Below are 18,837 nucleotides of genomic sequence, written 5' to 3'. Positions count from 1 at the left end.
CTCCAATACCGGAATGAATTAATGGTGCACTTCTTATTTAATTAATTAATTAATTAGGTAATATAAGTTTATTTATATTAATTAATAAATATTGCATATGATATATGTTATACGTTTGAAATTGCATGTTGGTTAAAGTCGCATTTCAGCCATCATAAGAGGTGGCATTCTGCGAGATACACTGTGGGACACTGCCGCAAAAGTAGCGACTGATTCAATTAAACAATAGATCCAGACCTAAATAAAATATATATAAGATATAATAGAAACACATAAGACCTATATAAAATATATAAGAGGCCTGCGATGTGACGAAGTTTGCAACAAAAATTAAAGCATTTTCTGATGTTCCAACTGGCTGGACATTACGTCATAACGCAAACTTCTTATAAATATCTTTAGAAAACGCCAGTTTGCAATTAAGCACGTTGAAATAGTTTGTCTTACTTCCCGGTAAAAAATCTGACAAACAAGGTTAGTTTAAAAGTTTCAATCCATACATATTTTTCGAATAGCACTATAACACCGTTTGTGGCATGCTTTACTGATATAATTCACGAACGAAGCCTCTCCAAAAATCGCTGTGTGGATATACCTTCTCGAGAATAAATTAGCTCAACAAATGTGGAAAATCAGAGAAAACGTATATTATAACCTCCCACTGCATGAATGTACGATCCAAAGTTTCACTTTTCTACTAACGAAGTTCAAAACAGCAAGTACTCTTAGCAGAAACGGAGACGAAGTTGAAGGCAAGCTGCGATAAGGTGTGTATGAAAAAGCAACATTTCTAAAAATTCATCTTCCACGTACTTAGGCCTGCTTCTCGTAAGTCGCAGACAGTCGGCGATGAATTGTTTTGTGGTCGGTGACGACGAAAATTTATACAAAAGGTACTTTATTGTCCAGTGATCACCGACAATGGTCATCGTCTACAGTTGGTGACATATCAGAACCAGGCTTTATACTGCGATATTTCTCTCAACAGTAGATTATCAAATACAATTATGCTTTCTTCTTACTCTACCTCATTATAATAATCCAGTTGAGCTGTTTTTGCGCTTTCAACATCTTGTAATATAAATAATACAATATACAACTATCGCCAGACTGTTCTTCTTACGATAAGTCTCCTTCATTGACAGTTTAAATTTGAATAAAGCAAACTCGGTAGCTACACCGGCAATCGATCCCGTATTTATTTTACTTGTTTTTATACTTGTTTATCGCTTCTACTGCATAGCCAAATGTATGGATATAGATACTTGCACCGGGAACTGCTTTAGAGAACGGTTTTTAGAAACATTCCAATTGTTCATCAGTGTACTGCATGTCATCACTCCAAATCATCAACAGAAATGCAATTTCACGAAACTTTATATCGCGAGTCTTGCAAAGATCGATTCGTAAACATCAAGAGTCAATTTAATCGGCTTCAAACATTCGTTTAGTCGCATACGAGTTGCTTGGCTCATCGCGTTCATTTTTATCTGGAAACTTAATTGTCATTGTTTAGTTTGGTATCAGGTAAGATTATATATTACTACTATTAACATGGCATGGAAATTAAAAACTCCTATACAGCGTTGCTGCAGTTTTAGGGTTTTCTGTACAACAAAGAACATCTGTGTATTTATATAACGCAAAAGATTTGTTCTAGAGCGTTCTTGCTTTAATCAGATATATGGTGATATGACGGCGATGACTGTCTGGTCATAAATCGTCAAAAATTAATCTATAAAAATGCTATTCGCGCTCACACAGCATAAAAAAGCAGGTTGAAACGTTTCCAACTTTCATTAGATATGTATTTACCTTTCGCACTTAAATCAACCAGCAACTGCTAGACTTATAAGAACGATAAGTATGCATTCTCCAACAGCCTCAATTATAGTCCACTTTAAGTCCCAACTCGGTCCCTGAATCCGTATTCGACATTCATTTTTTATTCCAAATTCCCGTTCCCGCGAATTTGATGCCGTAAATTAGTTTGGAGTCACATATAGCCCTAATTTCAGCAAAAAATATAAGATAACCTTTAAATAGGGTTTATTTCAGAAATGCCGAAAAATATAGTATATGATCTGCCCTATATATAAACTAGCGACAATTCCAAGTGCATTGCGAAATCCTATACAGAGTTATGTGTCTGTGCCTCTCCTAAAGATCGAATTGAAAAAACGATCCAAGGCTCTTGCCCCTCTTCTAATATTGAGTCGGGCACAAAAAATATATATTCTAGAGCTTATGGTAGTATTGCGTCTAATCCCAGCTATTTAAAGCAAAAATACCAGCGAACACTCAGAAGTCAAACATTTTAATCATTCCATAAAAATGAGATCCAGGCTAATAAGTGGACCGATTTCAATAAGTTAGTAAGCCCCGATATTCATATTTCTTTCTAGTCTTGTATTTCACATAAGCAAACAACTCTTTGTTTATCTTACTTTCTTTACAAATCTGACAAACAAGGTCAGTTTAAAAGTTTCAATCCATACATAGTTTGCACTATAGCCCCATTTGTGGCATGTAATGCAACGGTCTAATTCATGAACGAAACTCCTCCGAAAATCGCTGTTTTGATATACCTTCTCGTGAATAAATTAACTCAACAAATGTAGAAAATCAGAGAAATACGTATTATATTCTCCCACTGAATGTACGATATAAAATCTCACTTTCTTACTAACGCAGTTCAAAACAGCAAGTACTCTCAGCAGAAACGAAGACAAAGTTGAAGGCAAGCTGCGATAAGGTGTGTATAAAAAAGCAACATTTCTAAAAATGCATCTTACACGTATTTAGGCCTGGTGCTCGTATGTCGCAGACAGTCGGCGATGAAATGTTTGTGGTCGGTGACGACGAAAATTTATACAAACTAGCAAGGCACTTTATTCTCCAGTGATCACCGACAATGGTCATCGTGGACAGTTGGTGACATATCATGCAGAACCAGGCTTTATCCTGCGATATTTTAGTCGCATTTCAGCCATCATAAGAGGTGGCATTTTGCGAGATACACTGTGGGACACTGCCGCAAAAGTAGCGACTGATTCAATAATACAATAGATACAGACATAAATAATATATATATAAAATATAATAGAAATACATAAGACCTATATAAAATATATAAGAAGCCTGGGATGTGACGAAGTTTGCAACAAAAATTAAAGCATGTTTCTGATGTTCCATTAATTGGCCGAACAGTACGTCATAACGCAAACTTCTTATAAATATCTTTAGAAAACGCCAGTTTGCAATTAAGCACGTTGAAATAGTTTGTCTTACTTCCCGGTCACAAATGTGACAAACAAGGTTAGTTTAAAAGTTTCAATCCATAGATATTTTTCGAATAGCACTATAACCCTGTTTGTGGCATCCTATACAATATATAATTCATGAACGAAGCTCCTCCGAATCGAGAACAGCTGTGTGGATATACCTTGTCGAGAATAAATTAGCTCAACAAATGTAGAAAATCAGAGAAAACGTATTATATTTTCCCACTGCATGATAGTACGATCTAAAATCTTACTTTCTTACTAACGCAGTTCAAAACAGCAAGTACTCTCAGAAGAAACGGAGATAAAGTTGAAGGCAAGCTGCGATAAGGTGTGTATAAAGAAGCAAGATTTCTAAAAAATATGCATCTTACACGTACTTAGGCCTGGTTTTCGACTTCTTGTATATGTGGCAGACAGTCGGCGATGAATTGTTTGCGGTCGGTGACGAAGAAAATTTATATAAAATAGCAAGGCACTTTATTCTTCAGTGAACACCGACAATGGTCATCGTCGACAGTTGGTGACATATCAGAACCAGGCTTTATACTGCGATATTTCTCTCAACAGCAGATTATCAAATACAATTATGCTTTCTTCTTACCCTGCCTCATTATAATAATCCAGTTGAGCTGTTTTTGCGCTTTCAACATCTTGTGATATAAATAATACAATATATAACTATCGCCAGACTGTTCACTTACGATAAGTCTCCTTAATTGACAGTTAAAATTTGAATAAAGCAAACTCGGTAGCTACAGCAGCAATCGATCCCGTATTTATTTTACTTGTGTTTATACTTGTTTATCGCTTCTACTGCATAGCCAAATGTATGGATATAGATACTTGCACCGGGAACTGCTTTAGAGAACGGTTTTTAGAAACATTCCAATTGTTCATCAGTGTACTGCATGTCATCACTCCAAATCATCAACAGAAATGCAATTTCACGAAACTTTATATCGCGAGTCTTGCAAAGATCGATTCGTAAACATCAAGAGTCAATTTAATCGGCTTCAAACATTCGTTTAGTCGCATACGAGTTGCTTGGCTCATCGCGTTCATTTTTATCTGGAAACTTAATTGTCATTGTTTAGTTTGGTATCAGGTAAGATTATATATTACTACTATTAACATGGCATGGAAATTAAAAACTCCTATACAGCGTTGCTGCAGTTTTAGGGTTTTCTGTACAACAAAGAACATCTGTGTATTTATATAACGCAAAAGATTTGTTCTAGAGCGTTCTTGCTTTAATCAGATATACGGTGATATGACGGCGATGACCGTCTGGTCATAAATCGTCAAAAATTAATCTATAAAAATGCTATTCGCGCTCACACAGCATAAAAAAGCAGGTTGAAACGTTTCCAACTTTCATTAAATATGTACCTACCTTTTGCACTTAAATCAACCTGCAACTGCTAGACTTATAAGAACGATAAGTATGCATTCTCCAACAGCCTCAATTAGTCCACTTTAAGTCCCAACTCGGTCTCTGAATCCGTATTCGACATGCATTTTTTATTCCAATTTCCCGTTCCCGCGAATTTGATGCCGTATATTAGTTTGGAGTCACATATAGCCCTAATTTCAGCAAAAATATATAAGATAGCCTTTAAATAGGGTTTATTTCAGAAATGCCGAAAAATATAATATATGATCTGCCCTACTATATAAACTAGCGACAATTCCAAGTGCATTGCGAAATCCTATACAGAGTTATGTGTCTGTGCCTCTCCTAAAGATCGAATTGAAAAAGCGATCGAAGGCTCTTGCCCCTCTTCTAATATTGAGTCGGGCACAAGAAAAAATATATTTTCTAAAGCTTATGGTAGTATTGCGTCTAATCCCAGCTATTTAAAGCAAAAATACCAGCGAATACTCAGAAGTCAAACATTTTAATCATTCCATAAAAATGAGATCCAAGGCTAATAAGTGGACCGATTTCAATAAGTTAGTAAGCCCCGATATTCATATTTCTTTCTAGTCTTGTATTTCACATAAGCAAACAACTCTTTGTTTATCTTACTTTCTTTACAAATCTGACAAACAAGGTCAGTTTAAAAGTTTCAATCCATACATAGTTTGCACTATAGCCCCATTTGTGGCATGTAATGCAACGGTCTAATTCATGAACGAAACTCCTCCGAAAATCGCTGTTTTGATATACCTTCTCGTGAATAAATTAACTCAACAAATGTAGAAAATCAGAGAAATGCGTATTATATTCTCCCACTGAATGTACGATATAAAATCTCACTTTCTTACTAACGCAGTTCAAAACAGCAAGTACTCTCAGCAGAAACGAAGACAAAGTTGAAGGCAAGCTGCGATAAGGTGTGTATAAAAAAGCAACATTTCTAAAAATGCATCTTACACGTACTTAGGCCTGGTGCTCGTATGTCGCAGACAGTCGGCGATGAATTGTTTGTGGTCGGTGACGACGAAAATTTATACAAAATAGCAAGGCACTTTATTCTCCAGTGATCACCGACAATGGTCATCGTGGACAGTTGGTGACATATCAGAACCAGGCTTTATACTGCGATATTTCTCTCAACAGCAGATTATCAAATACAATTTTGCTTTCTTCTTACCCTACCTCATTATAATAATCCAGTTGAGCTGTTTTTGCGCTTTCAACATCTTGAAATATAAATAAGACAATATACAACTACCGCTAGACTGTATCACTTACCAGAAGTGTCCTTCATTGACATTTTCAATTTGAGTAAAGCAAACTCGCTAGCTACAGCAGCAATCGATCTCGTATTTTACTTCCGTTCACACTTGTTTATCGTTTTTATACTGCATAGCCAAATAATTATATGGATGCATGTAGATATCTGCACCGTGTATTGCTTTAGAGAACGGTTTTTAGAAACATCCTAATTAAATTGTTGACCAGTCTACTGTTTGTCATCACTCCAAATCATCAACAGAAATGCAATTTCACGAAACTTTATATCGGAAGTCATGCAGATATCGATTCGTAAACATCAAGAGTGAATTTAATCGGCTTGAAACGTTTGTTTAGTCGTATACGAGTCGCTTGGCTGATCGCGTTCATTTTTATCTGGAAACTTAATTTTCATTGTTTAGTTTGATATCAGGTAAGATTATATATTACTGCTATTAACATGGCATGGAAATTAAAAACTGCTATACAGCGCTGCAGTGTTAGAGTTTTCTGTACAACAAAGAACATCTGTGTATGTATATAACACAAAAGAATTGCTCTAGAGCGTTCTTGTTTCACTCAGGTATACGGTGACGTCTGGTCATAAATCGTCAAAAATTAATCTATAAAAATGCTGTTCGTGCTTACACATGCAGCTTTTCCAAATTTCATTAAGTATGTATTTACTTTTCGCACTTCAATCAACCTGCAACTACTAGACTTATAGGAACGATAAGTATGCATTCTCCAACAGCCCCAATTAGTTGACTTTAAGTCCCAACTCGGTCCCGGAATCCGTATTCGACATGCATTTTTCATTCCAATTTCCCGTTCCCGACTTCCCGCCAATTTGATACCGTATCATTAGTTTGAAGTTACATATAACCATAATTTCAGCAAAAAATATAAGATAGCCTTTAGATAGGGGTTATTTTAGAAATGTCATTATACTTGTGCAATCGTGGAGTTTCGAAAAATATAATACATGATATGTACTACAATATGAACAAGCGACAATTCATTGCGAAATCCTATACAGAGGTAAAGCAGAAATACCAGCGAACATTCAGAACTCAGACATTTCAATCATTTCATAAATATGAGAACAAGGCTAATAAGTGGACCGATTTCAATAAGTTAGTAAGCCCCGATCATCATATTTCTTTCAAGTCATGTATTTCACATGGGCAAACAACTCTCTGTTTTAGCGCGCTGAACATGTTTCGCTTCAAACTGCTGGTAATCAATGTCCTGATCACGTGGAACGCATTTGTCTCTCCTGAAATTAAGGTCAGATGATTTCAATGTTAATTCTTGTTATGATTCACTTTATCGTATTCTCAATTTTGATTGGTTAATTTACCTGCAGTTAACCGTGCAAATAATACTCTGAGCATGCGCATTCGTTAAAACCGTTGGTCAGTTGCAAATAATACTCTGAACATGCGCATTGGCTCCAATTTTGTAAACAGTAATAGCGACTTGTTTAGCTGAACTTTCGGGAAATGAGTTGTATTGCTTGCTCGAAGAAAAAAAGGCGGAAAATACCAAAAAAATAATAAGATAAGTGAATGATAAAAGAATTATTTAACTCGGTTCACGCAAAATATCGTGATTTGTCTTCTGTGGCTCGCAGAATAATTGGATCTGCTCGCCGCCGAGAAATCACGATATTTTGCTCGACCTCGTCCAATAATTTATTATTATCCCCTCATTGCCGATTATCTCCAGTATCTTCCAAGCGAAATCAAAATCAATTTTTTTAAGTATCTTGACAGATTGTGGACATTCAAACAGGTTATGATCCTGGCTCGTGTAGCACGAAGGAACGGGGTTTGTTAAAATTGATAAAGGATCGTTCAAACAATGATAAACTACTAATTTGCGTCGAACAAAATGGAATTTATGCCTGGAAGACAACGGACGGTAATGTTTCCGGTGTAATGTATCATAAAAGTTCTGGAATATTCTCTTAAATGTTCTCTTTTTTGTGCCGTGTCTTTTTTGATCAGCTACAGAGAACATTTATTTTCATTCCAGGTTCCAGTCCATGTGGGGAATATTTCAATCCCGGCTACGACTGCACGGACATTCTGAACAAGAATTTCGAGTCTCGTGATGGTTTTTATTGGATAAATTTGAATCAAGGCGCTCCAAAAAGGGTTGGTAAATTAGTCATCTTTTAAACTCCTGGAATGTTATAATCAATTATTTTCAAGCCTCTTCAGTCTCATCTTCATTGTGTCATTTGTGTGTTTTTACCGCAGGTCTATTGTGATATGACAACAGATGGAGGGGGATTTGCGCTCATTGGTAAACTCGACAGTTCTGAAACATGGAAAGTTCCATCCAAAAACAAAACAGTTGATCCATTTGGTGAATCTCAGTGGTCCAGTGAGCTCGGTGACGCTCCAGTTCTTGATTTCAGAATACAAATATCGACAACGGACAACTTATCTAAGAAAAATGCTCACTGGTACAAGAACAATAATTTATTGTCTGTTGAAAATCTAAAATCAGTTTCCATATTGTTTTTGGTCACTATTCTAGCAAGAAAAAAGGGTCAAAAATATATCACTTCATTCTAGTTCCAATTGTTTCACCATCTTTATATTCTTCTTCATCGACTTCAACAACAACTTTTAACTCTACAACAGAAAATCTATTTATGAATAATTTTGTTCGTCTCTCGATCAACCCTTATAAAAAGTTTGAAGCCGAAAGCTGGATCTTTCGGCCATATATGCAACTTCTTTGCAACTTGCAATGCAATTATAATTTCGAGGAATGTTAATTTGTAAAAAGTGTTCGAAACAACTTTAGTTGCCTCAGGAGTTGTTGCATAGTGTAACACCGCCTTAAATGCGTGCAGTGCATTTTCTTTCCTTTTCCCCTTTAAATCATCCTTCTTTTGGATTTGTAGGTCCTACAGACTGCGAAATATACGTCCTCTTAAAAATATCATGGTTGTTAATCAGGGAGGGTGTGATGCGTCATCACCAGGCATTGGTGACATCGCTTATGTCAAAGATCTCCGGACTGAGAAAATTGTTACAACAAAATTCCGTTGCTCACAGTTTGGAACACATCAACATTCTTTTCTGAAAATCGGATGGGTTGGTTGTTGAGTCAAAGTTTCTTAACTCCATGCTATAGACATTTTAATGCATCGTTCGTTTTAATGCTTTAATGTTTCCGTGAGAAATAGAAACAAGCAAGATATTATCAAATATACATAGTGCTATATTAGAGTCTAGCTTAATTCAAAATTGATTACGTTTTTCGTATTTTTAATTCAAGGCGATGATGAACGAGTGCTTCGAGAAACAATGTCCTCAAGGTTTTGCCTTTCACCAAAAATTTCTAATTCAAACAGACTCGTCCGGGTCGTTCAGGTAAAATTACTCTACTAAACGCTATCACCAAAGCGTATTAACGATATGTTATGACTACCAAACGTGCAACCAGCCGGTCTGCTTTAATTTTCATTGTGATATCTATTTATAAGTTTTGCATGGTTGCTGTAGTTAGTCGCTGTATTTTGTTTTTTTGTTTTACTAGCTACAGTGTGGTTGGTGATACGTCTGGGATCCGTCACAATTCAACAGCATTTATTGGCTGTGACAAAGGGGTGGTAGGTCAATTAAGCTCTTGTCATTCAAGACCCTTAGACCTAAAAAACAGCTGAAATTAACTGGGCAACAACAATCCAAGGGCCGGGAATTAAGACCGAAGATGGAAGGGACACTTAGTCTACTTCAGTTTTCGGAGTAGGGACGATGTTAGATAAAATAAATTTACAGTGCTTTTGAAGTATTCGATGTAACTACAAATAATAAAAATACTAGAAGTAATCATAGATTAGCAAGTGCGTTCGTTGATAGGATTTCTAATCGTTAAAACACTGCAAAATAGATTCCTGATGCTTTGATAAGAATCCTCACTGATATTTCAAACACTTCAAAATCAAGATAATATATACAATTCCTACAACGTCTTAATCAAACAGGCGAATACGAAAGCCTAATTGCCCGGTCCTAACAACTTATAAAACAGCAACAAAATACGGAAAGCACGTAAAATTAGGACGCGACGCGAAATCCGGCAAGCGAAGCAAACGCAAAAACACCAAAGCGAGGCAAATGCCACACAAAATTCTCAAGACGACATAGCTTCCAGCCGTGACGTCACGATTAGGAGGATTAATTCTCCTTTGTCGAACGCAAATACATATTTGTCCACGCTCTAAACTCGTTAAAAGTCATTGAAAGCTACAAAACGGCTATTTCCAACGTTCGAAGCCTCCCAATTTTCAAAACTGAATATTCTCTCTAAACGACATTCTGCATGGTTGCCTCAGCGTTATCAAACTAATTTATAAAACCTCGCCCAATATCCTTGAAGAAGTCGGTCCCTAGAAAACGTTCACTCCCCCGCAGAAATGCTTTTGCACCCTTAATTACTACGGAGCTATCTGATTTCAAGTATAGTCCCAAAAATTCTTTTGATCCCACTGGCATAGGTTGATTTTATACGACGAGCGATCTCATTATAAATGGAATAAGAATAGTTTCGATATACCTTTTTAGTGTTGCAGTTGTTTTAGTCCACCAGATAACACAGAAGATCTCTGTGGCACCGACTGTAAGGCAAGACTCGGTGCTAATGTGGTCAAGAATGTTTATTCATGGTTCTGGGTGAGGACATCTTCTCCAAAGAAAGTTTGGAACAAATGCATGGATTATCAAGTTTCTGAAGATGACGGAGACGAGGTCTGGTACAAGTTGGTTAGTCAAAACGTTGTCCCCAAGAGAGTAAGTCCGTTTCTTTTTTAAACGCGGACCTGTATGCAGCGAAGTTCTCGTTTAAATCTATAAAAGCCATACCCCCAGTCTTGAGACATGCATGCAGTCCGTGGTAAAGGTAATCGAGATGCTATTGATTGTATATACTTATTATAATGAAATTTATTACACCTATGGATTACCTTTCTCTCTAGGGTCGTTGTTCAACAAACGAGGCGCGTTTAAATGATGGAGTAAGTAATATTTATTGTATAATCGTTGCAATCTCATGTCCGCTATGTACTATCACAATACCTGGGTGTAATTGCTAATCTCCGAGCGGAATTAGTACCCTCGCTGGCGGAGATAAGCTACAATTTCCACCAATTTAAATTGGTCTTGCCCTCGATTTTTCTAACGATTTTTATGGTAAAATGACAAAATTTACCTTCTAACAACAATTTGCGACCGAAAGTCATTTTGGACGTGGGAGACCGAACAAGGGTTATTCGAGGATTAGATAATAGAGAGTTTTAGTTTGACGTTTACGGAAAACCGCAAACCGCGGTTTCACGTCACCGGTTTCACGTTGCCGTTGTCACAAATTTGACTTTTAGTTGGCGGTCATTTACCTATACCTTACGTTTGAACGATTCAACATTGGCATTCAGTACACAGTTTTGCTGTTAAATTGCTTTTAGCTATGTCTAATGCTTCCGTTTTTTTAAATCAAATGTTATTTACACCTGGGTTGAAAAGAACCTCAATTTTAATAAGCGAGTATCGAAATACGATATCATGGTAAACCGCCATATTGCCAGTCGTGTTATTAAATAGTGGTAGTCGCTTTCTCAAAGAAAACTGGTAAACTTATTGAAAACAGGCTGGAATATTAACACAAAGAAAATTTCTAATTAGCTACGTTTACATCCCTTTTTTCTCAGGAAAATATTTATTTGTTTGGACAAGATCACTTTTGTTCTTATCCTTGGTTAGGAAAAATATTATATTTTTTCTGGCATTTCGTTTTTTATGTTCTTATTTTTTAGATTATAGTTATTCCGGATGACAGAAATGTTCCCGAGGTCAGAGGAATATTAAAATTTCAAGAAGATAATCAAAAACTTTATGTAAGGTCAGATAATAGCTGGAATATGATAGCAGAAGAAAAGGTAGGTAGTTACAATAACTTTTTTTAAAAGTATGTACATATTCTTTTATACTGCATTGTCTAAATCTTTAAATACCTTATTTCAGACTTTCTCTTGTTTCTAGATTTTAATTGAAGTCAATGTTACCGTCACTAAACTTACATCACGTTTGGATAAGTTGAATCGGACAGTGGGAATAAAAGGTTCTAACGACTGAATGTTATAACAAGACCTTAAATAGATATGATACGGTGCAATAGTAAATTTTTCAACTAAAATTTAGCATGCAGAGCTTTTTCTACTATTTTGACAGCGAGTTGCGCCAATTTCTATCAAACCGGAGCAAGAAAAGACGGTGTTTACACAATAGATCCTGATGGCCAGGGACCGTTTCAGGTCAGTTGTGATATGAGCACAGACGGGGGTGGCTGGACCGTGTTCCAAAGAAGACAAGATGGAAGTCAAGATTTCGACCTTGGATGGTCAGACTATAAAGCAGGCTTTGGTGATCTTAACGGCGAGTTCTGGTTGGGCCTTGATAAAATACATCGTTTGTCCAAATCTGCCCAAAATGTTCTAAGAGTTGATTTGATGGATTTCATAGGCGCTGAACGTTACGCTAAATATGGAACGTTTAGTTCGGCTGATGAATCAGACAAATACAGATTGAATATTGGCAGTTATTCAGGTAAATCAAACCCTGGGATAGATTTTGACATTTTTATTTAATCGTACATAATAGCAGGTATGCAGCGATTACACGAATCACGCTAATTTCAACAAAAATATTTGTTTATATCAAGTCATTTAAGAACCATAAATCACGGAGTTTATATAACGCATAGGAAGATTCTAAACATCATGTATTTCATGGTTGTACGTTGATTTTCACAGCTAAACCGCGACCACTAGTTTTGCATTGACCATATTAATTTTTATGCATTTTGATTATTTTTATTAATTCCTTTAATTATTTTCGTCACCAAAAAAACGAGCAGGTAATCAAGCGATTGATAAAAAATTAATTATCTTGCATTCTCTCTTTGTGGTACTTTTGGGGCACAATGCAAGATTATTACACATTTTGTCATTACGATTTGTTAAAGTTGAACATTTTATATTTGTTAATGAAACGAAGGATAACTAAGAATGGCTTAAAAAATTCCCTATTTCATATGAATGTCTAGCAATTTGACAAAACGCTTTGCATGACCACTAAAAACAGCATGGCCAGAAAATTGACCGAGCGGTTGATAAAATTACAGACCTTCAAGATGATTTAGAGCTCCCCGATTGACAAATGCAGCAGGTTTTCATACGCGTGAATGAACTCAATCCAATCGATACCTTGCAGATTAGCCGTTTAGAGATCGAGTAAACCAAACTGGTAAAATTGCAGGAAAGGCAGGCAATTTTGGTTTACTTCGTCGAATTGAACCTACGTCGATGCGATTTAACGGCAATGTCTTCACCGCTACTACCCTACTTTGCATTTCATCATGCAAGATTTAAAAAAATAATGTTACCTTTTGGTTTAAACTTTTTTCCATTGAGGAGTTTTATTGTATTTCTTAAAAGGTAACGCAGGTGATTCTCTGCGTTGGCACAATCAACTACAGTTCACTACCAAAGATAGTGACAATGATAAAGCCCCTAGTAGTAATTGTGCTATACACTACCGCGGTGGTTGGTGGTACCATGCATGTCATAGTTGCTACCTCAATGGCCTGTACCAGATTGCAGGTCAGAATCGTGGCAGTGAAATATTATGGAGCGGCTGGCACCATTATCCTTTGAAAAAGACAGACATAAAAATTCGTCCAAACCAGTTCTAAGAAAAGGACGAGCTTTAGCAGGGATATAAATATCTGCCAAGAACATCGAGTGTGTTGATTTTTTAATTGTAACAGGATAATTCATGCGAATCAATTTGTGATTGTTTACTATCATTCTAGTCGCAAAAAATACTCTATTGATATAATAACGGTATAATAACAAACCTAAGTCAGTAATAGTTACTAAGGAGTAAGGATGCAAAAATTCAGACCTTTTTACATCAACTCGATTATCCGATATTCAAAGGGAAGAATTTGGAAGATTCTATCGCATTTAGAATAATAGCCTATATAGTCATCTCATCATTTACCAGGTGGGTTAAGCCGAGTAAAAAATCATACTGTGGTACCGGGTTACTATCGAAAAAGGTGAAATTTTGTAGTTGTGACGGTAGAGATTTTTAATGTCTGAGCCCTCAATAAATATATTTAATTTTCATTTTTTGTAAACTTACGTTTTGATTGATTGATTTGTATACCAGGCGAGGGAATAGTCTCACCTCAAACTTTTTGTACTAACCTCGCTCTTCGAGAGCTTGGTCTGTTCAAAAAGACCTCGAATCGATAATTTCTTTAAAGACCTCGCGCTCGGTTAACAAGAAGTCATTCATAAATCATACGATCTTTATATTCAACGTTCTCGACGTAAGCCTCATTCGTGCTTCTTAGAAAAAAAGAAAATACAGTATACTTGCTCTTATCAACAATTGAACTTCAACCATTCAATGTTTTCAGTATGCAATATTATCGTATTGACGCATTAGATACTATCCTCAACTGGGTGATTTGACATTTAGCCCGCTTTCAAAATGGCAGCCATTTTGATACAAGCCTGCGATTCGACATAGGAATTTGAAAAGCGGTATACTCCATGAATGTAGGTCGTTTTTGTGACATCGCTGGGCATTTTAAGACACTGGTCCTGACGGTTACGACTAGTGTGAAACGTTTGCCTCATACATAAACGTTTCTCAAGCCTACGTGAAGTTTTAGACAACACGAACGGCATGAGCAATGTCAAAAGACTGGGTTAAGAATTTTGATTGGTGAAAAACAACAACTTTCCTTCCTGTCAACGTACGTGTTGTCAAAAACGTTACTTGCTTGAGTTCATTAATGTTTTATAAGATTTATTATGATAATTATTACCATCATAATTGCCAAAAAGCTAATGCGTAGAAGTACAGATTATCCATTCAGAACGACGTTTTACTCAGTCTAATTAAACTAAAAGGGATTTAAAACCCAGCACACGAGAGAAACTTGCTGAGCTAACAGACTCGCGAGGTATTTATTTAGCTCAGTTGATAGCTCTCGTGTTTGGCGGGCTTAAGAGCTTGCCTGATTGCTATCAGCCAGTGCTGTTCGAAAACGCACACGTAGCTATTGCGCAAGATTTGACAGCCTAAACACATAAGAAATCATTTGCTTGTGTCCATATTGATGAATGAAAAATAATGCACGGAACTTGTTCTTGGTTGTCATGAAGTAATGAAATATACCTGCGAGCCTAATTTTGAAAAACGTCATAGGCAGCACTCGCAATAACAATCAGCCTAATCCCTCACGAAAAAAAAGGTTTTTTGTCCTTTTCAACCTAATCAAAATAACTTTCGGCTTCGCCTTCGCTTTTGAGAAACTAAACTATTTTTATCATATGTATTTTACCAACAACTATACGCTTTAACTATTCAATTAAGTATTTATGACTTAAGACCACTTTAACGCAAGAGAGAAATAATATATTAGCTTAGTTTTTTATATTATTGAAAGTGCAGGGGTACGTGGTGTAGTGAGACTATTATGTGGACTACAGAGAAAGGCGGTTGAGAAGGAGGATTTAAGTTCAAAATGGTTAATCCCAGGCTAAGGAACTCCTGCGGCTGTTAGCTGATGTTTTTCGGGCTGAGCTAACTGCCTCGCGAAATCGTTAGCACAGCTGATAGCTCTTGTTTGCGGCGGGTGCTCCAAAGGAACTTAATTTTAGCGTGAGGGTAATGAACTGTTTAAATTATGCAGTACTATGTGTATATAAGTGTGGGAGTGTTCTGTTGTTTGTTATTCGTATTCGCTATTCGCATCGAAATCGTTTACCAGAAAGTAAATATAGCAGAAAGGCTAGTTTTTTCCTTCGAACCAAATTGGTATGGATTCCGTACCGACAGATGCTCTTGGCGTCGAACTATATCATCAGTTAAGTGAGCTTTACGAAGAAGCTAACATGTATCCACACGAATGGCTGTCAAATTCCATAGCAGTGTTAGAGCACATTCCAGAAGAGAAACGAGCGTCGAACGTACTCTTAGAGAAATCAAGCGACTTGCCAAGTGTAAAAACTCTTGGGTTGCATGAAATGGCTTGCTGATGAAGATTCGTTCACCTTTAACGGACAGACGATTAAGAATGACATTCCACCCACAAAACGGAATTTTTTAAAGAAAATGGCTTCGCTTTTTGACCCCATGGGGTTTCTTGCACCGTTACTTATTCAGGCTAAGATCATTCTTCAAGAGATTTGGACGCGAGGACTCGGGTGGGATGATGAGATCGTGGACAGCGACATACTTACAAAAGCAGATACTTGGCTAAACCAGTTGAACAAGTTGGATGACATCAAAGTACCACGATGCATACGGCTAGGAAAGGACGAAAAGGTCCTCTCGATCACCTTGCACACATTTGTTGATGCGTCCCAAGAAGCGTATGGTGCCGTGGTGTACGCTAAAGCCATTTACGTTAGTGGCAAGCAATCATGTCGTCTGATAGCTGCGAAAACAAAAGTTGCACCACTCAAAGCAATGAGCATCCCTCGTCTGGAGTTAATGGCCGCTGTATTGGGAACAAGACTAACGACGTCCATCACCAACACTCTTACAGTGAAGCCTGATCAAATCACCTACTGGTCAGACAGTATGAATGTTCTTTGGTGGATACGCAATGCAAGTCGAAAGTATCAAGTATTTGTCGCGAATCGTGTGACACCGCGGAAATTGGTATAGGCTTAGCCGCAATTCTCGATACTTAGACTTCAAACTTGGTGAGGAAAAAGATTTATAAATATTCAAGAAAATATGTCTTGCACAAAAGATTTGAAGCTTGCTCACGGTAAAAACGAATCGTCTGAATTAATAACCTTGTGTATACTTTAAGCCTCAAAATGGCCATTTCACAGCGGTCAGATGTGTATGATGAGCTGTCAAAAGATTGCAGAATGCGTATTCAGAAGAAAAATTGAACTTTTTTAAGATATTCAAAAGGTTTCTCTTTGATAGGGCGATACAGAAATGCACAATTGTGAACCAGCGATTAGATTTTCGGGTTGAAACGTCTTAAACACCAATTTCTGCGGTGTCGAATCGTGTGGGAGAGATTCAAACGTTAACTAACCCGATTCAATGGCGTTACATACCATCCGAAGAAAATCCGGCAGATCTGCTTGAAGACGAAGAAATAACAGAAAGAACAATGACTGCTGTAAATGCAAATCCTGTTCAATCTTGGCGCTTACAACCAACTTTGTTTTCTTCCTGGCAAAGACTGGTTCGAGTCCGAGGGTGGGTTAATCGGTTTATAACCAACTGTAGAACTGTTGATGGTCGCATTCACGGAGAGTTGACTTCTGATGAAATCAGAGATGTAGAGAACGCAATTATAGCAGAGTCTCAAAGAGAATCCTTTCCATTAGAACTGCAAGCACTTCAATGTGAAAAGGAACTGCCGAAAAATAGCAAACTACTTGGTCTGTGTCCCTGTCTACACGAAAATGGCCTGATTAGATCGAACGGACGACTACAGTATGCTGAATTTCTACCTTTCGACGTCCGGTTCCCAATCATTCTACCGAGGAAGCACTGGGTTATCAAATTATTGGTAAAGTATTACCATGAGCAAGGCCGTCATATTGGTGGTATTAACCAAACCCTTGCTGATATCTCTTCACGATTCTGGATTGTGTCAGGGCGTGAAGAAGTCCGGGATTGGGAAAAAGAGTGTTCAGAATGTACACGAAGAAACGCAAAGGCAGCGACTCAAATAATGGCACCACTTCCAAACATTCGATTAAAAACCTCAATGAAGGCATTTTGTTACACGGGTGTCGATTATGCTGGTCCATTTTACACCGTACAAGGAAGAGGAAAACGTCGACAAAAACGATACCTTTGTCTATTTACCTGCTTATCCTGCAGAGCAGTCCATCTCGAAATGGCCTTTTCTATGGATACAGATTCATTTCTTAACGCATTTTATCGGATCGTAAATCGGCGAGGCTTACCCGAGGAGATGATTTCGGACAACGGAACTAATTTCGTTGGGGCCGAAAAGGAATTACGTCAGCTGGTTAAACGACTAGACAAGAACAGAATTATAGCATCGACGTCAAATAAAGGGTTGAAATGGCTTTTCAATCCGCCACACGCACCGCACTTTGGAGGAGTGTTTGAAACAATGGTTAAGTCCGCAAAGAAAGCGATTTATGCCATATTTGGATCAGCAGACATTTCGGACGAGGAACTATTGTCAGCCTTTACGGGTGCTGAGGCACTCATTAATTCGCGTCCCCTTACCTATCAATCAGCGAGCCTCAAAGATAACATTCCATTAACACCAAATCATTTCTTAGTTGGTCAAGTCGGAGGAAAATTTGCCCCAGAAAGCGTGGACGAGACTGATTTCAATCCAAGAAAAAGATGGAGACGAGTACAGGAGTTAGTACGCCATTTCTGGCACAGATGGCTTAGAGAATGGCTGCCGACTTTAAATCGACGGAAAAAGTGGCAACAGCTACAAAAGGATGTCAAAAAGGGTGATGTAGTTTAGTGATTTCCCCTGACTCACCTAGAGGACATTGGCCGTTGGGAAGAATTGTTAGCGTTCATCCAGGAGAAGATGGACACATACGCGTCGTGAAAGTGCGAATTGGGGAGACAGTATTCACAAGACCAATAACAAAGATTTGTCCGCTCGAGTGCGAACGTTAGAGATTTCGAAAACGCTTCTTGTATTTATTATATATGTATATATTGCGTGTCTTTGACTTTTGTAAGTCAAGGAAGGGGAGAATGCTCCAAAGGAACTTAATTTTAGCGTGAGGGTAATGAA

At 37.4% G+C, this 18,837-nt stretch overlaps 2 protein-coding genes across 3 annotated transcripts; both read left to right on the top strand.

Annotated features, from left to right (window-relative positions):
• The first annotated feature begins 4,334 nt into the window (after window positions 1–4,334).
• On the top strand, window positions 4,335–14,147 carry LOC114516315. 2 transcript variants are annotated; one of them, XM_028535751.1, is made up of 15 exons: window positions 4,335–4,392; window positions 5,564–5,624; window positions 7,176–7,257; window positions 7,735–7,893; window positions 8,008–8,129; window positions 8,235–8,443; window positions 8,891–9,083; window positions 9,268–9,362; window positions 9,529–9,601; window positions 10,557–10,781; window positions 10,967–11,005; window positions 11,801–11,923; window positions 12,027–12,105; window positions 12,216–12,590; window positions 13,481–14,147. In XM_028535751.1, the coding sequence occupies exons 6-15, from the start codon at window positions 8,247–8,249 to the stop codon at window positions 13,735–13,737; spliced, it is 1,656 nt and encodes a 551-aa protein (XP_028391552.1). In that variant the 5' UTR covers window positions 4,335–4,392; window positions 5,564–5,624; window positions 7,176–7,257; window positions 7,735–7,893; window positions 8,008–8,129; window positions 8,235–8,246; the 3' UTR covers window positions 13,738–14,147. The 2 variants fall into 2 exon arrangements, with proteins under 2 accessions (XP_028391552.1, XP_028391551.1); XM_028535750.1 differs by having other exon boundaries at window positions 7,735–8,129.
• A 3,055-nt stretch (window positions 14,148–17,202) lies between these two features.
• On the top strand, window positions 17,203–18,555 carry LOC114515844. Its single transcript, XM_028535168.1, has one exon. It carries the CDS (start codon window positions 17,203–17,205, stop codon window positions 18,553–18,555), a length of 1,353 nt encoding a protein of 450 aa, XP_028390969.1.
• Window positions 18,556–18,837: the final 282 nt, after the last annotated feature.

This window comes from Dendronephthya gigantea, unplaced genomic scaffold, assembly GCF_004324835.1.
Source record: "Dendronephthya gigantea isolate DGI-Jeju-01 unplaced genomic scaffold, DenGig_1.0 000005F, whole genome shotgun sequence".
Lineage (NCBI taxonomy): Eukaryota > Metazoa > Cnidaria > Anthozoa > Malacalcyonacea > Nephtheidae > Dendronephthya > Dendronephthya gigantea.
This window is presented reverse-complemented; position numbering and strand designations above follow the sequence as displayed.

Excerpts from the sequence above, each read along its gene's own strand:
- LOC114516315 (XM_028535750.1), top strand. The coding sequence starts at position 7,944 with ATGTTCTCTTTTTTGTGCCGTGTCTTTTTTGATCAGCTACAGAGAACA. Across the intron at positions 9,084-9,267 it reads CTTTTCTGAAAATCGGATGG|GCGATGATGAACGAGTGCTT; the intron begins GTTGGTTGTTGA and ends TTTTAATTCAAG. Across the intron at positions 11,006-11,800 it reads AGGCGCGTTTAAATGATGGA|ATTATAGTTATTCCGGATGA; the intron begins GTAAGTAATATT and ends CTTATTTTTTAG.
- LOC114515844 (XM_028535168.1), top strand. The coding sequence starts at position 17,203 with ATGACTGCTGTAAATGCAAATCCTGTTCAATCTTGGCGCTTACAACCA.